We start from the raw sequence: 19,311 nt of genomic DNA, 5'->3' as shown, positions 1-19,311 counted from the left end.
GGCCGAGAGGAAAAGCAAAGCTTTAAAGAAGGAAAAAAAAATTAAAAAAAAATAAAATAGAAGGAGCTGCAACTGGTTTAGCATTCTACAAAGTTTCTCCGAGTCCTCCAAATCTTTAATTGACTCAGGAGCATAAAATTGAGAAGGGGAGAGAGTGAGGGAGCGTGCGAGTGGCGCGAGTGATTTGAATAATTTATTGTCCTTTGAAGTTGCAAGAGAAATTTCAGCTGCCTTGGGGAGTAATTTCTCCCCATTCTGAAAGGGTTTCTCCTTATTTTAAACTCATTCAGAGGATGATAGTTTTGCATTTTCTGCATAATTAATGAGCATAGCTCCCCCCACTCTCACACAACCTCTAAAGAGTGGTGGGGTGATGAAACTTGGTGGTTTTTTTAATTAATAAAGTCAAATTAATTTGACTGTGTCCTCATCCTCCCTCACCTCCGTTGGAATCCATGGATTTATTTATAAATTAGTCTGAGCATGCTGCTAGGAGTGCCGACAGATCATACAAATCTTTAGCCTGGACTTTGATTTGTTTGGATGAATTTGTGAAAAGATGCTGTAAGGTTTTTTTTTTTCAGTTCAGCTCTTGAAGATCACCTTGAGACTGGCTCCAGTGATCTCCCAGGGAGCCAGGAAGATCCTCCAGCTCTCATTTCCCTTTATCTGTCTGTTTGGGGAGGATCTCTTTGCTTTTGAGGCCGTTTGTGGGTTTTTTCTCTATCAGTACTGTGATACACCCCTTTTCTTCCAGGATCTGCTAATTGTGATTAATTCCAGGAGCTGCCCCTTGAGGCAATGAAAGGGAGAGGGATCTTCTTCCTGGTGCCTGGGAGGGCTGCAGGACAAGCCATCCCTTGACAGTGTCAAACACGAACAGGAGCTGTCCTCCCCCAGAAAAGCTCACCTTCCTCAATTGCTGTCTTTGATAGAAGAATTTAAGGCATTGCTGCTGCTTTTCCACGTTTCCATTTCTCTCTCATTCACATCTTGCACTGTTTTCCTGGCTCACTGGGTCTGTGGTGTCCCAAAGCTGAATCCATCACATTCCCACTGCTGTCAGTTCTTTCTCAGCACTGTTGTTGAAATCTCATTTTTTTGGATTCTTTTCTGTTGATGTTCCCACTGCAGCTCTGAATGATGAGTGGTGTGGTTCAGAGGCAGAAATTGCAATGACTCGTGTGGTAAGAGTCCAAGTTCACCACTGTTGGAGGTTGTGCTCATCCTTTAGTCATGGCTTTATCAGGTCTTGGTTTCTCATTTTTGAGATCTCCTGTCCCAAGCTCCTCGACATCCCAGTTTCAATAAGCAGTGCAGGCTCACAGGACTGTTTAGACCCAGGTATTCCAAGCTTGTATATCCAGAATCTTCTTTTGTTCCATGGAAAATAAGGGCTGGAGTCTCTCACCAGAGGTTGGACAGGAATGGTGTAATGATACCCCAAGTTCTGGGCTCTAGGAATTGCACCTCACCCTGTTCCTGCAGACTCCTTCTCTTGCCTGAAGGAAAGAAGCAGTAAGTGGAAGTAATACAGCTTTTATTTACAGAGCGAGAGAGCAGAGCTTTATCAGACATATTTTATTTGCCTGGTGTGCCTTTCTGGGCTGCCCAGAAGATCCCCACACACCCCTGTGGGCTGCCCCATCTTGGCTGGGCTCACCCGCTTGTGCATGAGCCCTGCAGAGCCGCAGGTGCGGGGCAGGAATTCCAAAACCCAGGAATTCCAAAACCCAGGAATTCCAAAACCCAGGATTCCCAACACCAGGATTTCCAAAACCCAGGATTTTCAACCCCAGGATTTCCCTGGCTGCTTGCAGGTACAGGGCAGGAATTCCAAACCCAGGAATTCCAAAACCCAAGATTTCCAAAACCCAGGATTTCCCTGGTGTTTACAGGTGCAGGGCAGGATTTCCAAGCCCCAGGATTTCCAAACCCCAGGGTTTCCAAGCCCCAGGATTTCCCTGGTGTTTAGAGGTGCAGAGCAGGATTTCCAAAACCCAGGATTTCCCTGGTGTTTGCAGGTACAGGGCAGGATTTCCAAAACCCAGGATTTCCAAACCCAGGATTTCCCTGGTGTTTGCAGGTACAGGGCAGGATTTCCAAAACCCAGGATTTCCAAAACCCAGGGTTTCCAAAACCCAGGATTTCCAACCCCAGGATTTCCCTGGCTGTTTGCAGGTGTAGGGCAGGGTTTCCAAGCCCCAGGATTTTCAAAACCCAGGGTTTCCAAAACCCAGGATTTCCCTGGTGTTTGCAGGTGCAGAGCTCTGGGTGCTCTCGCTGACCAGGGCTGATCTCCCAGACCTCACCCTTGGCAGGACCCCGAGCTGCAGGAGCTTGTAGCAGTTTGTTTTGCCCTTGCTGCTGACTCTGCTGTCACTTTGCAGTGGCACAGGACCACGGCTGGGCTGGACTGAGATGCCATTGCCCCCTGGGAGCTGGCTCTGGGCTCCTTTAGCTTTTGCTCCTTGCCGGCTCCTCCCGTAGGAAATGTTTTTTTCATGTTCTGGTATCCCCTGTGGACTGTGGTTCTTTAGTGACTCAATCAGAGCAGTGGAGGTTGAGCAAAGAGCCAAATCCTTTTCAGCTGGGTCCTTTCTAGGTGGGTGGTGAATCAGGCTGCTGCAGGATGCCAATCTCAATGACATGGCCGGAGGAGAAGCTGTCTGAGCGATATGGCAAGGGCAGGCAGAGCCCCCTGCCTCCAGCTGCTGCTTGCTAACAACCTGGGATCGCTGTCATTGATGGACAAGGGGCCCTCATTAATTGCCAGGACAGCTCCTTGGGTCTCTGGCTCTGCTCTGGGCTGTTGTGCCTTGTTATGGGATGTGTGGACAGATGTGGGATGAGATGCTGATGGACAGCACCCGGGTACCCCCAGGGTCCTGGCTGGCCACGCTCTTGTGCTTGCTGGAGCTTCCTCATCAAGGGAAATATAGGCTGGATATCGGGAAAAAGTTTTATACAGAAAGAGCGATGAAGTTCTGGAATGTTCTGCTCAGGAAGGTGATGGAGTCCCCATCCCTGGGTGTGTTTAACAAAGCCTGGATGTGGCACTGGGTGCCAGGGCTCAGTTGAGCTGTTGGGGCTGGGTTGGGCTCAATGACCTTTAGGGTCTCTTCCAACCTGGTGATTCTGTGAATTCTATGAATTTGGGGGAATTTAGGGAATTCCCAGGGATCAGGGAGGTGGTGGAGTCACCATCTCCAGGTGTGTTTAACAAAGCCTGGATGTGGCACTGGGTGCCAGGGCTCAGTTGAGCTGTTGGGGCTGAGTTGGAGCTGATGACCTCTGGGGTCTCTTCCAACCCAGTAATTCTGTGAATTCGGGGGAATTTTGGGAATTCCCAGGGATCAGGGAGGTGGTGGAGTCACCATCTCCAGATGTGTTTAACAAAGCCTGGATGTGGCACTGGGTGCCAGGGCTCAGTTGAGCTGTGGGGCTGGGTTGGGCTCAATGACCTTTAGGGTCTCTTCCAAGCCAGTGATTCTGTGAATTCTGTGCATCCCAGGCTGCCATCCTCCATTTCAACAGTGCTCCTCTCCTTCAGCTCCCGCTCACCAGCAGCAGCAGCTTTCTCCTGGCCGTGCCAGCAGGTGAAGGAGGATCCTGGCCAGAGCTCCACCTGCACTCCCACCTGGCTGCTCCTTGGCTGGTGGGAGCAGAGATCAGCAGCTGGGGCTCCTGCTGTGCTCCCAGTGGGATGGGTGAGCGAAGGGAGGTGGGGAAACTGAGGCATGGGAGGAGGAGCTTTGTGGGATGGGCACTCAGCTCCCCGTCCTGTCCCACCCAGCAGTTTCCATCCCCTGTGTATCACTACACGTGCCCTCACCCTCAGCATGAATCCCAGCTGGAGGAATGCTCTCCTGGGCTGTATCAAGGTGCCCCTCTGGAGCTGGGGCTCATCCTGCTTGCCATGGAGAGAGGTGGATCCTTTCCATGCACGGGGATGTGCAGGGGTAGCCTGGAGGAGTCCTGGCAGAGCAGGATGACTCCATCCCAGCTGCTGCTCCCAGGTGATAAGGAACAGCCCCAGCCCTGAAAACCAGCAGTTCCAACAGAGCAGGAGCAAGGATTATGCTTCCCCTCCAGCAGGCAGGATAACGTGGTTTTTCTCACCTTGGATGTCAGAACTAGGAGCAGATTTTTGGTAGCCTCAGTCTCCTCCTGCCTCAGTGCTGCAGGCTCCCAAAGGTCTGGATCCCAGTGCACTGCAGACAGGAGCTTGTGTGGATGTGCCAGAGCCCCAAATTACCATCCTCATGTGAGAACAGCTTGGCATGTGCTGCCTCAGGCCAGCCAGGGGGAGAGGGGGGAGCTGGCACAGGGGTTGGAGCTGTTGGGCTTGTGCAGTGAAGGTGAACTAAACGAGTCCTTCATCTTCCTCACCCATTCTCTGTGTGTGTGTGTGTTAACTCCTGTGCTGGTGCCATCCTCCACTGCTGTCCTCCCTCCTCTGGGGCCTTGCAGGAAAGCAGAGGGGAGGAAAGGAATCCTCCAAGTGACATTCCCCCTGCCCACAGGGGAACAGGCTGCTTCCTGTGGCAACCCAGCTTTTCCAAGGCAGGTGAGGGCTTTGGTGGCTCAGCAGCAGGGGAACAGCCAGGTGCAAGCATTTCACTTCTAAAAAAAAACCACACATCCTCAGTCTTTTTTTACCCTCCTCTGCCCAACCTTGCCAGTCCCATCTCCCTGAAGAGAGCCAAGAGCTGCTGACAGTAAGAGGAAGTCTCCATCTGAAGCCTATAATTATCCTGTCTGCCTTCCCAGAAAGGGCCAGTTGGGGAGCAGGCGTGCTCCTGTTCCCTGGGCCAGCCCTGCCCTCCCCTGCCTCCCCAATTACTGCCTAATGGACTTTTTATGATGATAAGACCGGGTTGGGGAGAAGTTATTGACAGGGAAATGGAATATAATTCACTCCCTGTTTGTTTGTTCTGTCAGAAAACCCTCATTTTAATTTTATTTGCGAGGCGCCGAGAAACGGCCCTCAGAAAGGAAAAAGTGCAAAAATCTGTCAGTAAAACCCTGGGTTTTGTGAGGTTCAGAGTGTCTGCAGGACCCCTCCAAGGGGTGTCCTCAATCCTGTGGAGTGCATCCATAAAAATGTGAGTTCTGGAGCTTTCTCAGTTGTCCTGAAGGGAAATTGTGAATTCTGGTTGTCCTGAAGGGAAATTGTGAATTCTGGTTGTCCTGTAGGAAAAATGTGAATTCTGGTTGTCCTGAAGGGAAATTGTGAATTCTGGTTGTCCTGAAGGGAAATTGTGAATTCTGGTTGTCCTGAAGGAAAAATGTGAATTCTGGTTGTCCTGAAGGGAAATTGTGAATTCTGGTTGTCCTGAAGGGAAATTGTGAATTCTGGTTGTCCTGAAGGAAAAATGTGAATTCTGGTTGTCCTGAAGGGAAAATGTGAATTCTGGTTGTCCTGAAGGAAAAATGTGAATTCTGGTTGTCCTGAAGGGAAATTGTGAATTCTGGTTGTCCTGTAGGAAAAATGTGAATTCTGGTTGTCCTGAAGGGAAAATGTGAATTCTGGTTGTCCTGAAGGGAAATTGTGAATTCTGGTTGTCCTGAAGGGAAATTGTGAATTCTGGAGCTTTCTCACTTGTCCTGAAGGAAAAATGTGAATTCTGGTTGTCCTGAAGGAAATGTGAATTCTGGAGCTGTGTTCCTGTAGCCCTGTGTGCAGCTCCCCCGCTGCTGCTGTGGAGCACAGCCCCATTCCAAACAGCCCATCCCTGCTCCCCACTCTCCATCTGTCTCAAATTTGGCTGCTCTCTCCTGTTTTCATCTGCTCTGTGGTTTGTCTCCTCCATCTCATCCTCACTTCCTTGCTCTGAGAGCGCCTCCCTCCTCTCCAGCCTGCTCCAGTTCTCCTGGCTTGGAAGGGGCCCACGAGGACCATCAGGGTCCAACTCCAGGCCCAGGAATCAGCCCCAGGCAATCCCACTCTGTGCCATTTCCCCTGCTGGTGTCTTCTCATTGCCACTGCTTCTCCCATCCTTGCTGCTTTCTGCTCCCCATTTTGTCTCCCTGTCCCCTGGGGTGACAGAGCTGCTCCTCATGGAGTCCAGGGCGGGGATGTCCATGTACAGGCAGAGCACAGCAGCAGCTCTGTGTAAAACTGATCCCTGGAGTAGGAGAGAAACCCTGGGAGCAGCAGGAAAACCCTGGGAACAGCAGGGAAACCTTGGGGGCAGCAGCAGAGAAACCCTGGGGGCAGCAGGAGAGAAACCCTGGGAGCAGCAGGAAAACCCTGGAAGCAGCAGGAAAACCCTGGGAGCAGCAGAGAAAGCCTGGGAGTAGCAGGAGAGAAATCCTGGGAGCAGCAGCAGAGAAACCCTGGGAGAAGGAGACAAACTCAGGGAGCAGCAGGAAAACCCTGGGGGCAGCAGGAGAGAAACCCTGGGAGCAGCTGGAAAACCTTGGAAGCAGCAGAGAAACCCTGGGAGCAGCAGCAGAGAAATCCTGGGAGAGGGAGACAAACTCTGGGGGCAGCAGAGAAACCTTGGGGGCAGCAGAAAAGAAACCCTGGGATCAGCTGGAAAACCTTGGGAGCAGCAGGAGAGAAAGCCTGGGAGAAGGAGACAAATCCTGGGAGCAGCAAGAAAACCCAGGGAGCAGCAGAGAAACCTTGGGAGCAGCAGAGAAACCTTGGGAGCAGCAGGAAAACCTTGGGAGCAGCAGAGAAACCCAGGGAGCATGGCTGGACCCCAGTCCCACCTTCCTGGACCCCAGTCCCACCTTCCTGGACCCCAGTCCCACCTTCCTGGACAGGAATTCAAGCACAGCTGCCCAGGGCTGGGGTTGTGGAGCGTCTTGGGCTCATTCTCCAGCTGGGAGCAGTTGTGGAAAAGGGAGATGGAGTTCCATTGGAGCAGCAGAAAGCTCCAGCCCAGAAACCAAAGGGAAAGGGGGAGGAGGAAGAGGAGGAGAAGGGGGGGGTTAATGCTGTGCATGGCAGTGGGAATGACATCAAATTTGCTCCAGGTTGCTCTGGAAATTAGCAGGAGGTGAGAAGTAACAGGGAGAGATGTCTCATTCCAGCTGACACGGCTTGGTCATTGGGAAATTCCAGAGGAATTTCAGTTTTTATCTTCTTCCCCCAAGAAGCACCTCCTGGGGAAGGTCTCTGAGCTCTCTCTGGCCAGGTTTTTGTGGTTGTTTTGTTTTCCTCTCTGCCTTCCAAGGCTGCAGCTGTGCTCGGTGCCACCCGGGGTGCTGAGAGTGGAGCAGGTCTGTGCCCTGTCTGGAGCAGGACAGACAGACAGACAGGTGTGAGGGATGAGGGCTGTCACCTCCCTGCCTCGTGGGACAGCTGGGGGTGCAGCAAGGGCGAGCCCAAGGTCAGCTGGGCTTGCACCAGAGCCAGAATCCCAATTATGGGAGCAGTCTGGAGCCCAGGGCAGCTCGCTGGGCTGTGCAACTAAAAGCAAAATAACCTCAGCCATGAGTGGCTCTGTGGTCTCATCTTTTACCTTTGCTCTCAGACGTGGAGCTGCACTGAGCAAGTGTCTGTGTGTGTGCACAAAATGGTGAATTTCCTTCTGATTTTGGGCAAGGATGGAAGCTGCCTCTGCCTCTCCTGCAGCATGGACACGCTCCCAATGTGGGTTCTCCATGGGGGATTTGGGGCTCAGACCATGGGGTCGAATTTCCTCCTGCTGAGTGATTTTGGGTGTGGATAGAAGCTGTCTCTGCCTCTCCTTTGCTGCAGGTGGAGCAGGAGTGATGAGCACCAGGAGGGCTGTGCTGGTGGGCAGGGGCTGGAGCCCAGGGCAGCTCGCTGGGCTGTGCAACTAAAAGCAAAATAACCTCAGCCATGAGTGGCTCCGTGGTCTCATCTCTTACCTTTGCTCTCAGATGTGGAGCTGCACTGAGCAAGTGTCTGTGTGTGTGTGCACAAAATGGTGAATTTCCTTCTGATTTTGGGCAAGGATGGAAGCTGTCTCTGCCTCTCCTGCAGCATGGACACGCTCCCAAGTGGGTTCTCCATGGGGGATCCCTCCTGATTCCTGTGCCCTTGGATAGAGAGGGATCCCTCCTGATTCCTGTGGACAGAGAGGGATCCCTCCTGGTTCCTGTGCCCTTGGACAGAGAGAGATCCCTCCTGATTCCTGTGCCCTGGATTCCATAGGGACAGAGAGAGATCCCTCCTGGTTCCTGTGGATAGAGAGAGATCCCTCCTGGTTCCTGTGGACAGAGAGAGATCCTTCCTGATTCCTGTGCCCTGGATTCCATAGGGACAGAGAGAAATCCCCCCTGGTTCCTGTGCCCTGTGCTCCACAGGATTTTGGGGCTCAGGTGAGAAGGGTGGGGGTCTCCTCCTCCTCCCCAGCCCACGGGGCAGGGCTGCTGCACACCCAGGCAGCTCCTCACCAAACACAAAGATGCTGCTGCCTCCTCTCCCCTCTCCTCCTTCCCCCTTCCACGCGACACCAAAGCAGGAAAAGTTACTGGAACACAGTGGTGTAAAAAAAGCAGCCAACAACTCCCTGTAAGGATGACACAAGAGGCTGAGAGCTCTGCAGCAGGGAGGCTGGAGGGGTGTAGGAGTGGGGAGAAGGAGGGGACAGCTCAGCCTTTACACCCAGAGTCCCTCAGGAAGGGCTGCCACGCTGGATGGGCGGTGATGGACGAGCAGCGAGGGAGACAGCCCAGCCACCATATGCCTGTCTGAAACATCAAAAAACAGAGACAGGGAGAGGGATGGGGAGCCCAGAGGTGCTTTGAGGGGTGGGAGACAGGCAGGAGAACAAATGAGCTTCACAGATCTGAGCTGACAGCTGATGGCAGCAGGGGGAGAAGAAGAAGGAGCCAGTTATGGAAGGGCACAGGAACCAGGAGGGATCTCTCTCTATCCACAGGAACCAGGAGGGATCTCTCTTTATCCACAGGAACCAGGGGGGATTTCTCTCTATCCAAGGGCACAGGAACCAGGAGGGATCTCTCTTTCTGTTCCTGCAGAGCCCGGGGCACAGGAACCAGGAGGAATCTCTCTCTATCCACAGGAACCAGGAGGGATCTCTTTTTATCCACAGGAACCAGGAGGGATCTCTCTCTATCCAAGGGCACAGGAATCAGGAGGGATCTCTCTCTATCCACAGGAACCAGGAGGGATCTCTCTTTATCCACAGGAACCAGGAGGGATCTCTCTTTATCCACAGGAACCAGGAGGGATCTCTCTCTATCCACAGGAACCAGCAGGGATCTCTCTCTATCCACAGGAACCAGGAGGGATCTCTCTCTATCCACAGGAACCAGCAGGGATCTCTCTCTATCCACAGGAACCAGGAGGGATCTCTCTCTATCCACAGGAACCAGGAGGGATCCCTCTCTATCCAAGGGCACAGGAATCAGGAGGAATCTCTCTCTATCCACAGGAACCAGGGGGGATCTCTCTCTATCCCAGGGCACAAGAACAAGGAGGGATCCCTCTGTATCCACAGGAATCAGGAGGGATCTCTCCATCCAAGGGCAATTTTCAAATCAACAGCTCAGCTCTGATTCTCACCCATTTTCCAAGTGACCAGTAAAATCTACTGGGTTGGGTGGTGGGGATTTTTTTTTTTTTGTTTGGCTCCTTGTAGGCAGCTGGGAGTTGCAGGAGCTCAGGAAAAGCCCCATGCACAGACAGCTCAGCCCACCCTGAGGCAGCACAGGACCCCACAAAGGGATGCTGAGCCATGACTCCAAATTCAGTGGCTTTTTTGGAGCACTGTCCCTTTCTCAGGACGGAAATAGAACCTTGTTTTTCTCCTCGTCTCAGCTCTCATCAGGCAGCCTGCACCCATTTAAATGCATACGTGACATTAAGGTTTATTAGGGGCTTTTATTTTTAGGAAATGAACTTGCATCAATAAAGTGTTCTTAAAAGCCCTGGATGTTTTTAGCTGTACCTTCAGAATTGACTTCTGCAAACCCTTCAGATATCGAGCGGAGGTGAGGGCAGGAAGGAAGTCAGGGGCAGAGTGAGCATTTATATCTTAGCCTGGAGCAAAGTTTGGGTTTTACCTTTCTCAGATGCAAGACAGATCCCCCAGTGCCAGTTCCTCCAGTGGGACCTGCCTGATAACCTTTAGCTGTAACATTGCAAAGAAGGCTCTGACCTCTAAATATAGATTTGGATATTTATAAATGCGCTGCTTTGTACACACAGCGTTCGGTGGGACGTAAACAGCTCCAGCAAATTGTATTTACCTCCAGCATGGAAACAAATGCTTGATTGCATCACATGAGCTTGCTCAGTGCCTTTTATTTATATACTGCTGGCCACGGCAGGCAGGGAAGGGGAGAAGGTTTCCTTTTGTCTTTTGACCCCCAAAAGACCCTGGAGATTTCTCCCCAGCTCCCCTTTGCCCCCATGGGGGAGGCTGTTTGCATCTTCTTTTATAGCCCCCTGAGTATGAGCAGATAAATACACACAGTTCAGAGTCACATGCTCTGCTCTTCTCAAGAAAACAGACAGCAGCTTTATGATCTGAGTGATTTTATTTGAAGACAGCTGTTGGCCTTGTGATTTAAATATTTCAATAAATTTTAAACTAACTAGATGAGAGGAAACCGTTCAAGGGAAACAGGTTAGGGCACGGAAGGAGGGTTCCCAGAGGGTGGGGTCAATGTGGGCCCTGCACAAATCCTGCTGGCCTTGGCTTCCTCTGGTGAGCAGCTCAGAGAGCCCATCCCAGGCTCTGCCATCCCTGCAGGGCTGCTCTGAAGGCAGGGGGATGATGATGGCACCAGGGAGGGGCTGAGGGAGAGGGGCTCAGGTGTTGTTCTTTGCCTGAGTGTGTGGAGGCATTGCTGCCCTGCTGCTGGCTCAGGGGAGGTTGGAGGGGACCCTGGCTCCCTCCTGGAGCAGCAGGAATCCCATGGGAGTCTCGTGCTGGGCAGAGGGGAAGGGCAGGCTGGGCTCTGCTCCTGCCTTTGGCGGCTGCCCTGGTGGTTCTGACCTGATCCCAGCTCTGTGCCCCATCACATTTCCCCTTCTGAGGGGTCCCTGTGTAAATGGACCCGTGAGGGCCACAGGAAGGACTTGCAGGTGGAAGCAGAGGTGCCACAACCAAAGGGGTTTCACATCCCAAAGCCACTGGCGTCAGCCTCTTTGTGACACCGTTGTCCTCAGGATCTCTGTATGCCAACTCCTGCTCCATCTGTTTCAGGGTCCTTCTCCCACCTTCTCCCCTTCCCTGGCTTTGCTCCTGTAAATCTCCCCTGTTCTTGGTGTTTTGGCCATCTCCAAGGGGCTGGGAAGTGCAGTTCACTGTTTCTAAGTGTTGTTTTCAGCTCTACTAGCTGCTGGTGATGCTCATTAGATGGCTTTTGCAAGGGCAATTTCCCCTGTACAAAACAATTTAAAAGTCCACTTTTCAGGAGTAAAAGAGGTTTTGCAACGTTGAAATCTCTTTGAAGGATCAGGCCCTCAATCATTTTCTGCTGGGGCTACTTCATATGTAGAGTGGAGGTAAAGGCTGCTCTGAAAAAGGCCAAGAGGTTTAATTTCAACTGGGATCATTAAGAATAGCAACAACAACATTACTATTAATTACAAACCCTGTTTGCTGGAGTTTGTCTTTGTGAGTGCCGCTGCTGATGTTTCCTTTTTTGTCCCCAAGGTCCCCCTGTGTTCATTAAAAAGCCCGTGGACCAAATTGGTGTGTCAGGAGGGGTGGCCTCCTTCGTGTGCCAAGCCACTGGAGACCCAAAGCCAAGGGTCACCTGGAACAAGAAAGGGAAGAAAGTGAACTCTCAGAGGTTTGAGGTAAGAGATGCCCTTGAAATCTGGTGTCACTGGGAAGAGAGACTGACACAAAGCAGCCCCTGCTCCTCTTTGGCCCCCCTAGACCTGATAATAAAGGGAAATTTGGAAGGGGAGGAGTTTTAACAGCAGGAGGAGAGAAATGCAAGCTCTTGGCCATGTCAACAGCTGGGTTTGTTCCAAAGCAAGAGAGAACTTGGCTCAATTACATTATTGAAGATTTTTATTTTGTTTTGTTGGGTTTTTCCCCTTCCTGGGATATAATATAACTTCCTGCTTTCCTAAGAAACCCCAGCTAAGCTGGTGGTACTTCAGCTCTGTAAATGTACCTTTCATACCCATCTGTGGCTCAGCATTTCAACCCTGGGACAGTCTGGAGTAAACACTGCAGTTGTTGGCATCCAGACCCAAGCAATTGGCATTGTTTAGATAGAAATGAGAGCAGAGGAGCAAGGACTGGGAGGTCATCCTGTGGAATTTGCTGTGGGACTCAGCCCTGCCAGGCAGCTGTGTGCTCAGAGGAGCTTTGTGCTGTCAGCTGCCCCTGCAGATGGAGGAACAAGGCAGGGCTCCATTTTTATTTTGTTTTCCTTTGGTCTCTGTCATCCTCCTTCACCCCAGTTGTGCTCTGAACACCCAGCCCATCACCACGGCTTGTTCTTTCAGAGCCTTTCAGATGCACCCTGGGGGTTTGGTGGGTCAGTGGTCACTGGCAGGGCTTGGCTGTGGCAGCTCTGTCACCTGGAGCTGTGGGAGAGCCAGGCTGAGTGTGGGGGGCTGAGGGTGTGTGTGTGTGTGGTGTCTCTGAGAAGCAGCACCCCAGGACATTGATGATGTGTGTGTGATGGTGTTCACAGGGGTTTCAGGATGAGGGAAGAGATGAGGATCTGACTCCATGTTTCAGAAGGCTTGATTTATTATTTTATGATATATATTACATTAAAACGATACTAAAAGAATAGAAGAAAGGATTTCATCAGAAAGCTGGCTAAGAGTAGAATAGCAAAAAATGATAACAAAGGTTTGTGGCTCAGGCTCTGTGTCCGAGCCAGCTGGGCTGTGATTGGCCATTAATTAGAAACATCCACATGAGCCCAATCCCAGATGCACCTGTTGCATTCCACAGCAGGGAGATAATCAATATTTACATTTTGTTCCTGAGGCCTCTCAGCTTCTCAGGAAGAAAAAATTCCTAAAGAAAGGATTTTTCATGAAAGATGTCTGTGACAGGTGTGTGTGTGTGTGTGGTGTCTCTCAGAAGCAGCAGCCCAGGGCACTGATGATGTGTGTCTCTCTGTCCCCAGACCATTGAGTTTGATGAGAGTGCAGGAGCTGTCCTGAGGATCCAGCCCCTGAGGACCCCCCGGGATGAGAACATTTATGAGTGTGTTGCTCAGAACCCCCATGGGGAGGTCACTGTCCACGCCAAGCTCACCGTGCTCCGAGGTAAGAACCTGCCTCAGCTGGCTGGGAAGGCTCTCAAAAACCCCTGGCTGAGGTACAAAATCCTCCTGGGTTTGGAGTTTTGGTTGGGTTCGGTTGAGTTCAGTTGAGTTGGTTGGGTTTGGTTGGGTTTGTTGGGTTGGGTTTGTTGGGTTTGGTTGAGTTTGTTGTTGGGTTGGGTTTGGTCGGGTTTGTTGGGTTGGGTTTGTTGGGTTTGGTCGGGTTTGTTGGGTTGGGTTTGGTCGAGTTTGTTGGGTTGAGTTTGGTTGGGTTTGTTGAGTTGGGTTTGTTGGATTTGGTTGAGTTTGTTGGGTTGGGTTTGGTTGAGTTTGTTGGATTGGGTTTGTTTGGTTTAGTTGGGTTTGTTGGGTTGGGTTTGTTGGATTTGGTTGGGTTTGTTGGGTTGGGTTTGTTGGGTTGGGTTTGGTTGGGTTTGGTTGAGTTTGTTGTTGGGTTGGGTTTGTTGGGTTTGGTTTGGTTGGGTTTGGTTGAGTTTGTTGTTGGGTTGGGTTTGTTGGGTTTGGTTTGTTGGGTTTGGTTGGGTTTGGTTGAGTTTGTTGTTGGGTTGGGTTTGGTTGGGTTTGGTTTGTTCTGACCCGTCAGATCTGTTTGCTGCTCTTACCCCCAAGAGGAATAAAAGTGCTGTGTAAGAAATAGAGCTAACCCTCACTTCAGGGGGTTTGACTGATGGTGTGCTGGGGTTCCTTCCACCCTGAGTTATCCTATGACTCTTATGATCTTCCTCCCCTCCAAAAATGCCTTCCCCAGATTTAGGAGCAGCACCAGGAGCTCCCCATTACACAGAAATGCAGCTTCAGGAAAACCCTCGCTGAGGAATCACTCAGTGGGCTGGGGTTAGGGTCATTATTATGGATCTGCATGGGCTTTCACACATTTGGTAGCAGCACAAACGTTTTTCCTTGTGCAGGATACCTATTGTGCCTTTCTGGGCTTCTCCCCTCTTCCCAGAGGTCCTTGGCTCTGAGCACTCTCCAAGAAAACAATTCCCTTCTCCATTTTGTTCTGGTTCTTTTTCCCACTTGTCCCTGTTACAGAGGATGTTTACATGGATGCCTCCCTCGTGTCATCTGTTTGAAATATGCTCCCTGAACTGGATGTGGGGGAGGGAACAATATGCTGCTGCTCTGGATGCCTCTGGATGTTTGCTGCTATTGCCCTGGAGATCCCCAAAATCCCTGGGCGAGGCTGGCTGCTAAACCTGACCCATTTGAGGGTTTGGAGCACCCACCAGTGATGTTCTCTGTTCCAAGCACAGGGCAGTGCAGGTGATCCTGGCAGGAATGGGGTGGTGGGTAACTGCCTGAGAGCTCTCAAGGGGAATTCAGCTTGGCTGTGGGTGAAGCCATGGGTGTTTGAGCAGCAGCAGCAGCAGTAAAAGCCATTCTCTCTGCAGTGAACAAGACTAACAACAATCCCAGGAGCTGCAGGCAGGAGCCCTGCAGGGCCAAGGGGTAGCTCTGCCTATGGGCCAGTCAGAAATTCCAGTGCTCCCTCCAGGAGCAGCTCAAATCCTTTTGGATATTTATGTTTGAACAGGCAGTGAGCACGTCCTTCATAGTGCAGAGCAGGATTGCTGTGAGACTCCCCAGAGTGCAGCAGGGAATTCACAGCAGACACGAGGGGCACGAGGCAAAGCCCCCAGCCTCCCTTTTCAGCTGGGAATATCCCTGCCTGGGCTCGCTGCTGTCAGGATTTGGGCTGCCTGGGAGCGTGGGGGGCTGTGGTCCAGTCATGCCTGACAGATTTGTGTAGGTGCCTTAGATGTGTGTGCAGCTCCTGTGCCTGGCATGGCATTTAACCTTCTGTTGGAGGGAGGTGGTGGGATGGAGCTGTCAGGAGCTTGGAGCGGTGCAGTGTGACAGGAGTGTGTCTAACTGTGGTTACCCCAGAGGGTGGGAGCCTTATTCTTCACACTTATTCCCATGGATTCCTTTGGAGCTGTGACAGCCTGGGAGAAGGGCCCCTGCAGTGATATTCAGAGCTGGTACCCCTTGAATTCAGCTACAAGCAGTGGTAGGGGAAGGTTCTGCAGTGATATTCAGAGCTTTTACCCCTTGAATTTAGCTACAAGCAGTGGCAGGGGAAGGTTCTGCAGTGATATTCAGAGCTGGTACCCCTTAAATTCAGCTACAAGCAGTGGCAGGGGAAGGTTCTGCAGTGATATTCAGAGCTGTTACCCCTTAAATTCTGCTACAAGCAGTGGTAGGGGAAGGTTCTGCCCCTGCAGTGATCTTCAGAGCTGGTACCCCTTGAAATCAGCTACAAGCAGTGGCAGGGTTGGGTTCTCCTGCAGTGCCTTCAGTGTTTTTAATGCCCTGCCCACCAGCAGTGAGCTGCAGGGTGTGGGATCATTGCAGCTCTCAATCATCAAGGTTGGGAGGACCTCCAAGGTCACCAAGCCCAACCTTTGACCATGCCCACCTTGCTCCCCACCCAGAGCACTGAGGGCCACGTCCACTTGTTCCTTGGGCAGGGATGGGCACTCCAAACCTCCCTGGGCAGCCCCTTGCAAGGCCTGAGCACCCCTTCCATGGGGAAATTCCTGCTGGTGTCCAACCTGAGCCATCTCCTGCTCCTCTCTCTGGCTGCCTGGGAGCAGAGCCCGGCCCCACCTGGCCACAGCCTCCTGCCAGGGAGTTGTGGAGGCTGAACCAGGGCTGAACTGAGCTCAGGGCTCTTTGTACGTGTCCTTGTGCAGCTTTTCCCTCTGGGATCAGCACCATCCACGTCGGGCAGAGACAGGGACAGCTCAGGGGCTGCCTCTGCCCACTGCTGACTAATCCCAGCCTCTGCTGAGCCCACCAGAGCACTCTGAGTGTGGCTCTGCTCTCACAGCTCCCCTGCTCTGTTTGCCTGATGTCAGGGACCAGGTTTGGAGTCTCCTGGAGCGCTGGGGGTTCCTGTTCATGGAACCTGAGGGAGCAGGGATCACCTGCAGGGTGGGCAAGGCGATGCTGAAGAGCATCAGGGAAACAGATTTTGTAGCATATTCCCCCCTTCTCTCTCAGCTGGAGTTACTCCATCCTCCATCACTCCTCAGCTCTCACACAGCAGAGTTTGTCTCCTCTTTATCAGCGTTTTCAAGTGCTGGGGGTTCCTGTTCATGGAACCTGAGGGAGCAGGGATCACCTGCAGGGTGGGCAAGGCGATGCTGAAGAGCATCAGGGAAGCAGATTTTGTAGCTTCTCTCTCCACCCTCCATCACTCCTCAGCTCTCACACAGCAGAGTTTGTCTCCTCTTTATCTGCGCTTTCAAGTGCTGGGAAAGTGAAAAGCACCGAGCCAAAGGCACTGATCTGCACAATGACAAAGTGAGCATGTTGGCATCCACTCCTCTCCCGTTCCTCCCCTCTTCTGCACTCACCCACTCTCCTGTTTGTCTTTTCTCTCCCTGCTCAGCCTCCTCCTCTGTGTCTCTGCTCTCGCTTGCAGAGCTGGTGCTGAGCAGAGGGAGGGGGCAGCCTGGAGATGGATGGGAGCTGTCATTTGCAGAACCTGTTACCTTGGCACACTCTGGAGGGTGGAAACCTGAGCCCAGCTGCTGCAAGCAGCACGGGGGGCTCTGGGGCAGCTGTGCAGCCTGGGCTGCTGGGATCCCACACGTTCCTGGGGGTACCTTCCTGCATTTCCTCAGCACCAGTGCAGCCTCCTCACAGCAAATAGCACAGAAAACATTTCCTCTTTTCAGAAGAGAAAGCAATACATCCTTCCCTACTAGATGCAGCTGCTGAAGGGATTGAGCACAAGCCCCTCTTGCTTTTGCACATGATCACTCCTGGATCAGACCCTGCTGGAAACCCACATGCCTTCACTTGAAAACAGGAAACTGCAGGAGAGGAAACCTTGGGGAGCTTCTGAGCAGCAGAGCTGTGATGGACACTGTTCAACTCACGCAGTCCCTTCCCACCAGCTCTGCTGGCTTGCTTGTCCTTCCTGCTCTGCTTCTCCAGGGATCCCAGTTTGGGAGGGCTCTGGAGACTGCCTGTTCTTCCCACAGCTGGCTAGACACAGTGCCTGCAAGCCTGACTCCTGCAGAGCTCAGAGAAAAAGAAAGAAAGTGGATTTGGGAAGCATTTTCCAGTTGTCTCTGACTCCAGCTGCTGTTGTTTTTCGTTGTAACTCGGGCAGGAAAAAAGGTTGTTGGCACAGGAACCCCAGCCCCCAGCTGGTGGAGATTCTCTAAGCTGCCCACTGCCAAGAAGGATATTTATACTTACATTTATATTTATAGGTATATTTATAATTAGATGTATATTTATATTTTATATTTATATGTATATTTATATCTGTATCTGCATCTCTTGGGATGGATACAGACAGAGATGCTGTGAATTCCCCATCCCTGGAGGTGTTCCAGGCCAGGCTGGAGCAGCCTGGGACAGTGCAAGGTGTCCCTGCATGGCAGGGGTGGGGTGAGATGGGCTCTAAGGTCCCTCCTGTCCCAAACCACCCTGGAATCCCATCTGTGTCCACATTTATATCTCTATCATCTCTGTCTGTGTTATGATGATTATTATTGCTTCCTGCATGCTGATTATCCTTTCCCTCCCTGTCTTTAGGAGGCTGTGGAGGCTTGGCCGTGCTGTCAGAGCTCAGTGGGCTCAGGGGACAGGCACAGGCTGGGTTTCAAACAGGGACCAGGCTGCCTCAGCTCTCTGCTCTGGGGCAGCTGATGGAGGGGGTTCTGTGGGGGTTACCCCTGTGAGCCATCAGTAAATGCAGCACCAAAAGCAGTGGTTAGTCCAGATCAGTGTAAGGGAGCAGAGTTTGGTGTGCCCTGAGCCAGCCCTGGGCAGTGCTGGTGTTCCTGGGGCTGGGAAGGAGCAATCAGGGGGAGAAGGGGCTCTGGGGCTCCCTCCTGGGCTCTGTGGACAGACTTTCACAGCTTCTCGTGTGTCCCTCTTGGTTTCCTTTCATGAAGCATTCAGGCATTTCTTTAACGATTCCAGCCTGAAATCTCCCTCACACATTCCCTCCTCCAAGAGCACATCTGGTGTGGGAATGTGTAAAGTTCTAGCAAGATCCCTGTGGTTTGCTGGGTGTTGTTTTTTTTTTATTATTATTTTTTTGTAATTGTTGGCTTTAAATCACAAAAGGTAAACAAGAAGCAGCTCTGGATGCTCAGCAGAGTGTCCCATGGGAAAGGGAAGCTGCCCCCTCCAAAATGTTACCTTGCCATTTGGAAAATTCCTGGCAGTCTTTCTTCAAACTTGACTTGTTTTGCTTTTCTTGTAGTGACCTGAAAATTGGGTGACATTGACAGCAGATTAATTCTGTAGCTCCTGAATAACATCAAAGTAATTTTACCAGAGATGCCTGTAGAAGGAGGGTACCTGGGGACACGTTAGTGGAGGGAACACAGGCACTGCCTGCACTGCTTTGGGGTGCAGCACACATATCTGAGGGTGCCTTTAGTGCCTGTGAGCCCACAAATTTTAATAACATTGTTAGGCTATTACTGCCTTCACGGTGGAACTTTCAGCTCCAAAGAAATGGAATCAACAGACAGAGCACATTACTGAGACTGAGGCTCCTCCCTGCATTAAAAATTGCCTTTGTCTGGGCAGTAACAGAGAACTGAGACGCAGGGACAGGCACATGGGTGGAAATAACTTGTTGATGTAATTTCACAAGGCACACAGTGCCAGGATACCTGGGGACAGGGCAGCTCTAGTATTCAGAAACATAATGAAAGGAACAGGGACAGGTTCAAGAGTGCTGGATTTTGATTTTGATCCTGATTAAAACTCGTGTCACTCGAGCTGCTCCATCCCTGTACTCCTGCTTCTTCCACCCTGAATGAGGACAGCTGACTGTAGAGACCAGCCAGCATCCAGAGGAGAGTGAAAAATCCCTCCTCCTCTTCCCTTCAGAGCATCCTCATGGCTCCCTGCACCGGCTCCGTGGCACGGCTGCTCACGCTCACACCCTCCTCCTCTAAATTATTAAACAGCTGTGTACACCCTGCGGGGAAAAGAGCACAGCAACACCCTCTTTATCTTCCTTAATCATCCTCATTTCCAGCACAGCTAATTAGCTACACCCACAGTGACAGGGGGCCAGAGCAGCCCTGTCCCCTGGCTGGGGCT

At 51.7% G+C, this 19,311-nt stretch overlaps 1 protein-coding gene across 1 annotated transcript in view; it reads left to right on the top strand.

Moving 5' to 3' along the window:
- The window catches only part of PTPRS (protein tyrosine phosphatase receptor type S), a 165,159-nt gene that overhangs the window by 70,079 nt on the left and 75,769 nt on the right, over positions 1–19,311 (top strand). Inside the window, exons 3-4 of the mRNA XM_071451787.1 lie at positions 11,616–11,761; positions 13,063–13,204. Coding sequence (XP_071307888.1) covers positions 11,616–11,761; positions 13,063–13,204 — 288 coding nt within the window. The remainder of the gene's footprint in view (positions 1–11,615; positions 11,762–13,062; positions 13,205–19,311) is intronic.

Source organism: Agelaius tricolor, unplaced genomic scaffold (assembly GCF_023055355.1).
Source record: "Agelaius tricolor isolate 1412-34295 unplaced genomic scaffold, bAgeTri1.0.p SCAF_33, whole genome shotgun sequence".
Taxonomy (NCBI): domain Eukaryota; kingdom Metazoa; phylum Chordata; class Aves; order Passeriformes; family Icteridae; genus Agelaius; species Agelaius tricolor.
The sequence above is the reverse complement of the archived record's forward strand: the minus strand, read 5'-3'. Positions and strand labels throughout refer to the sequence as shown.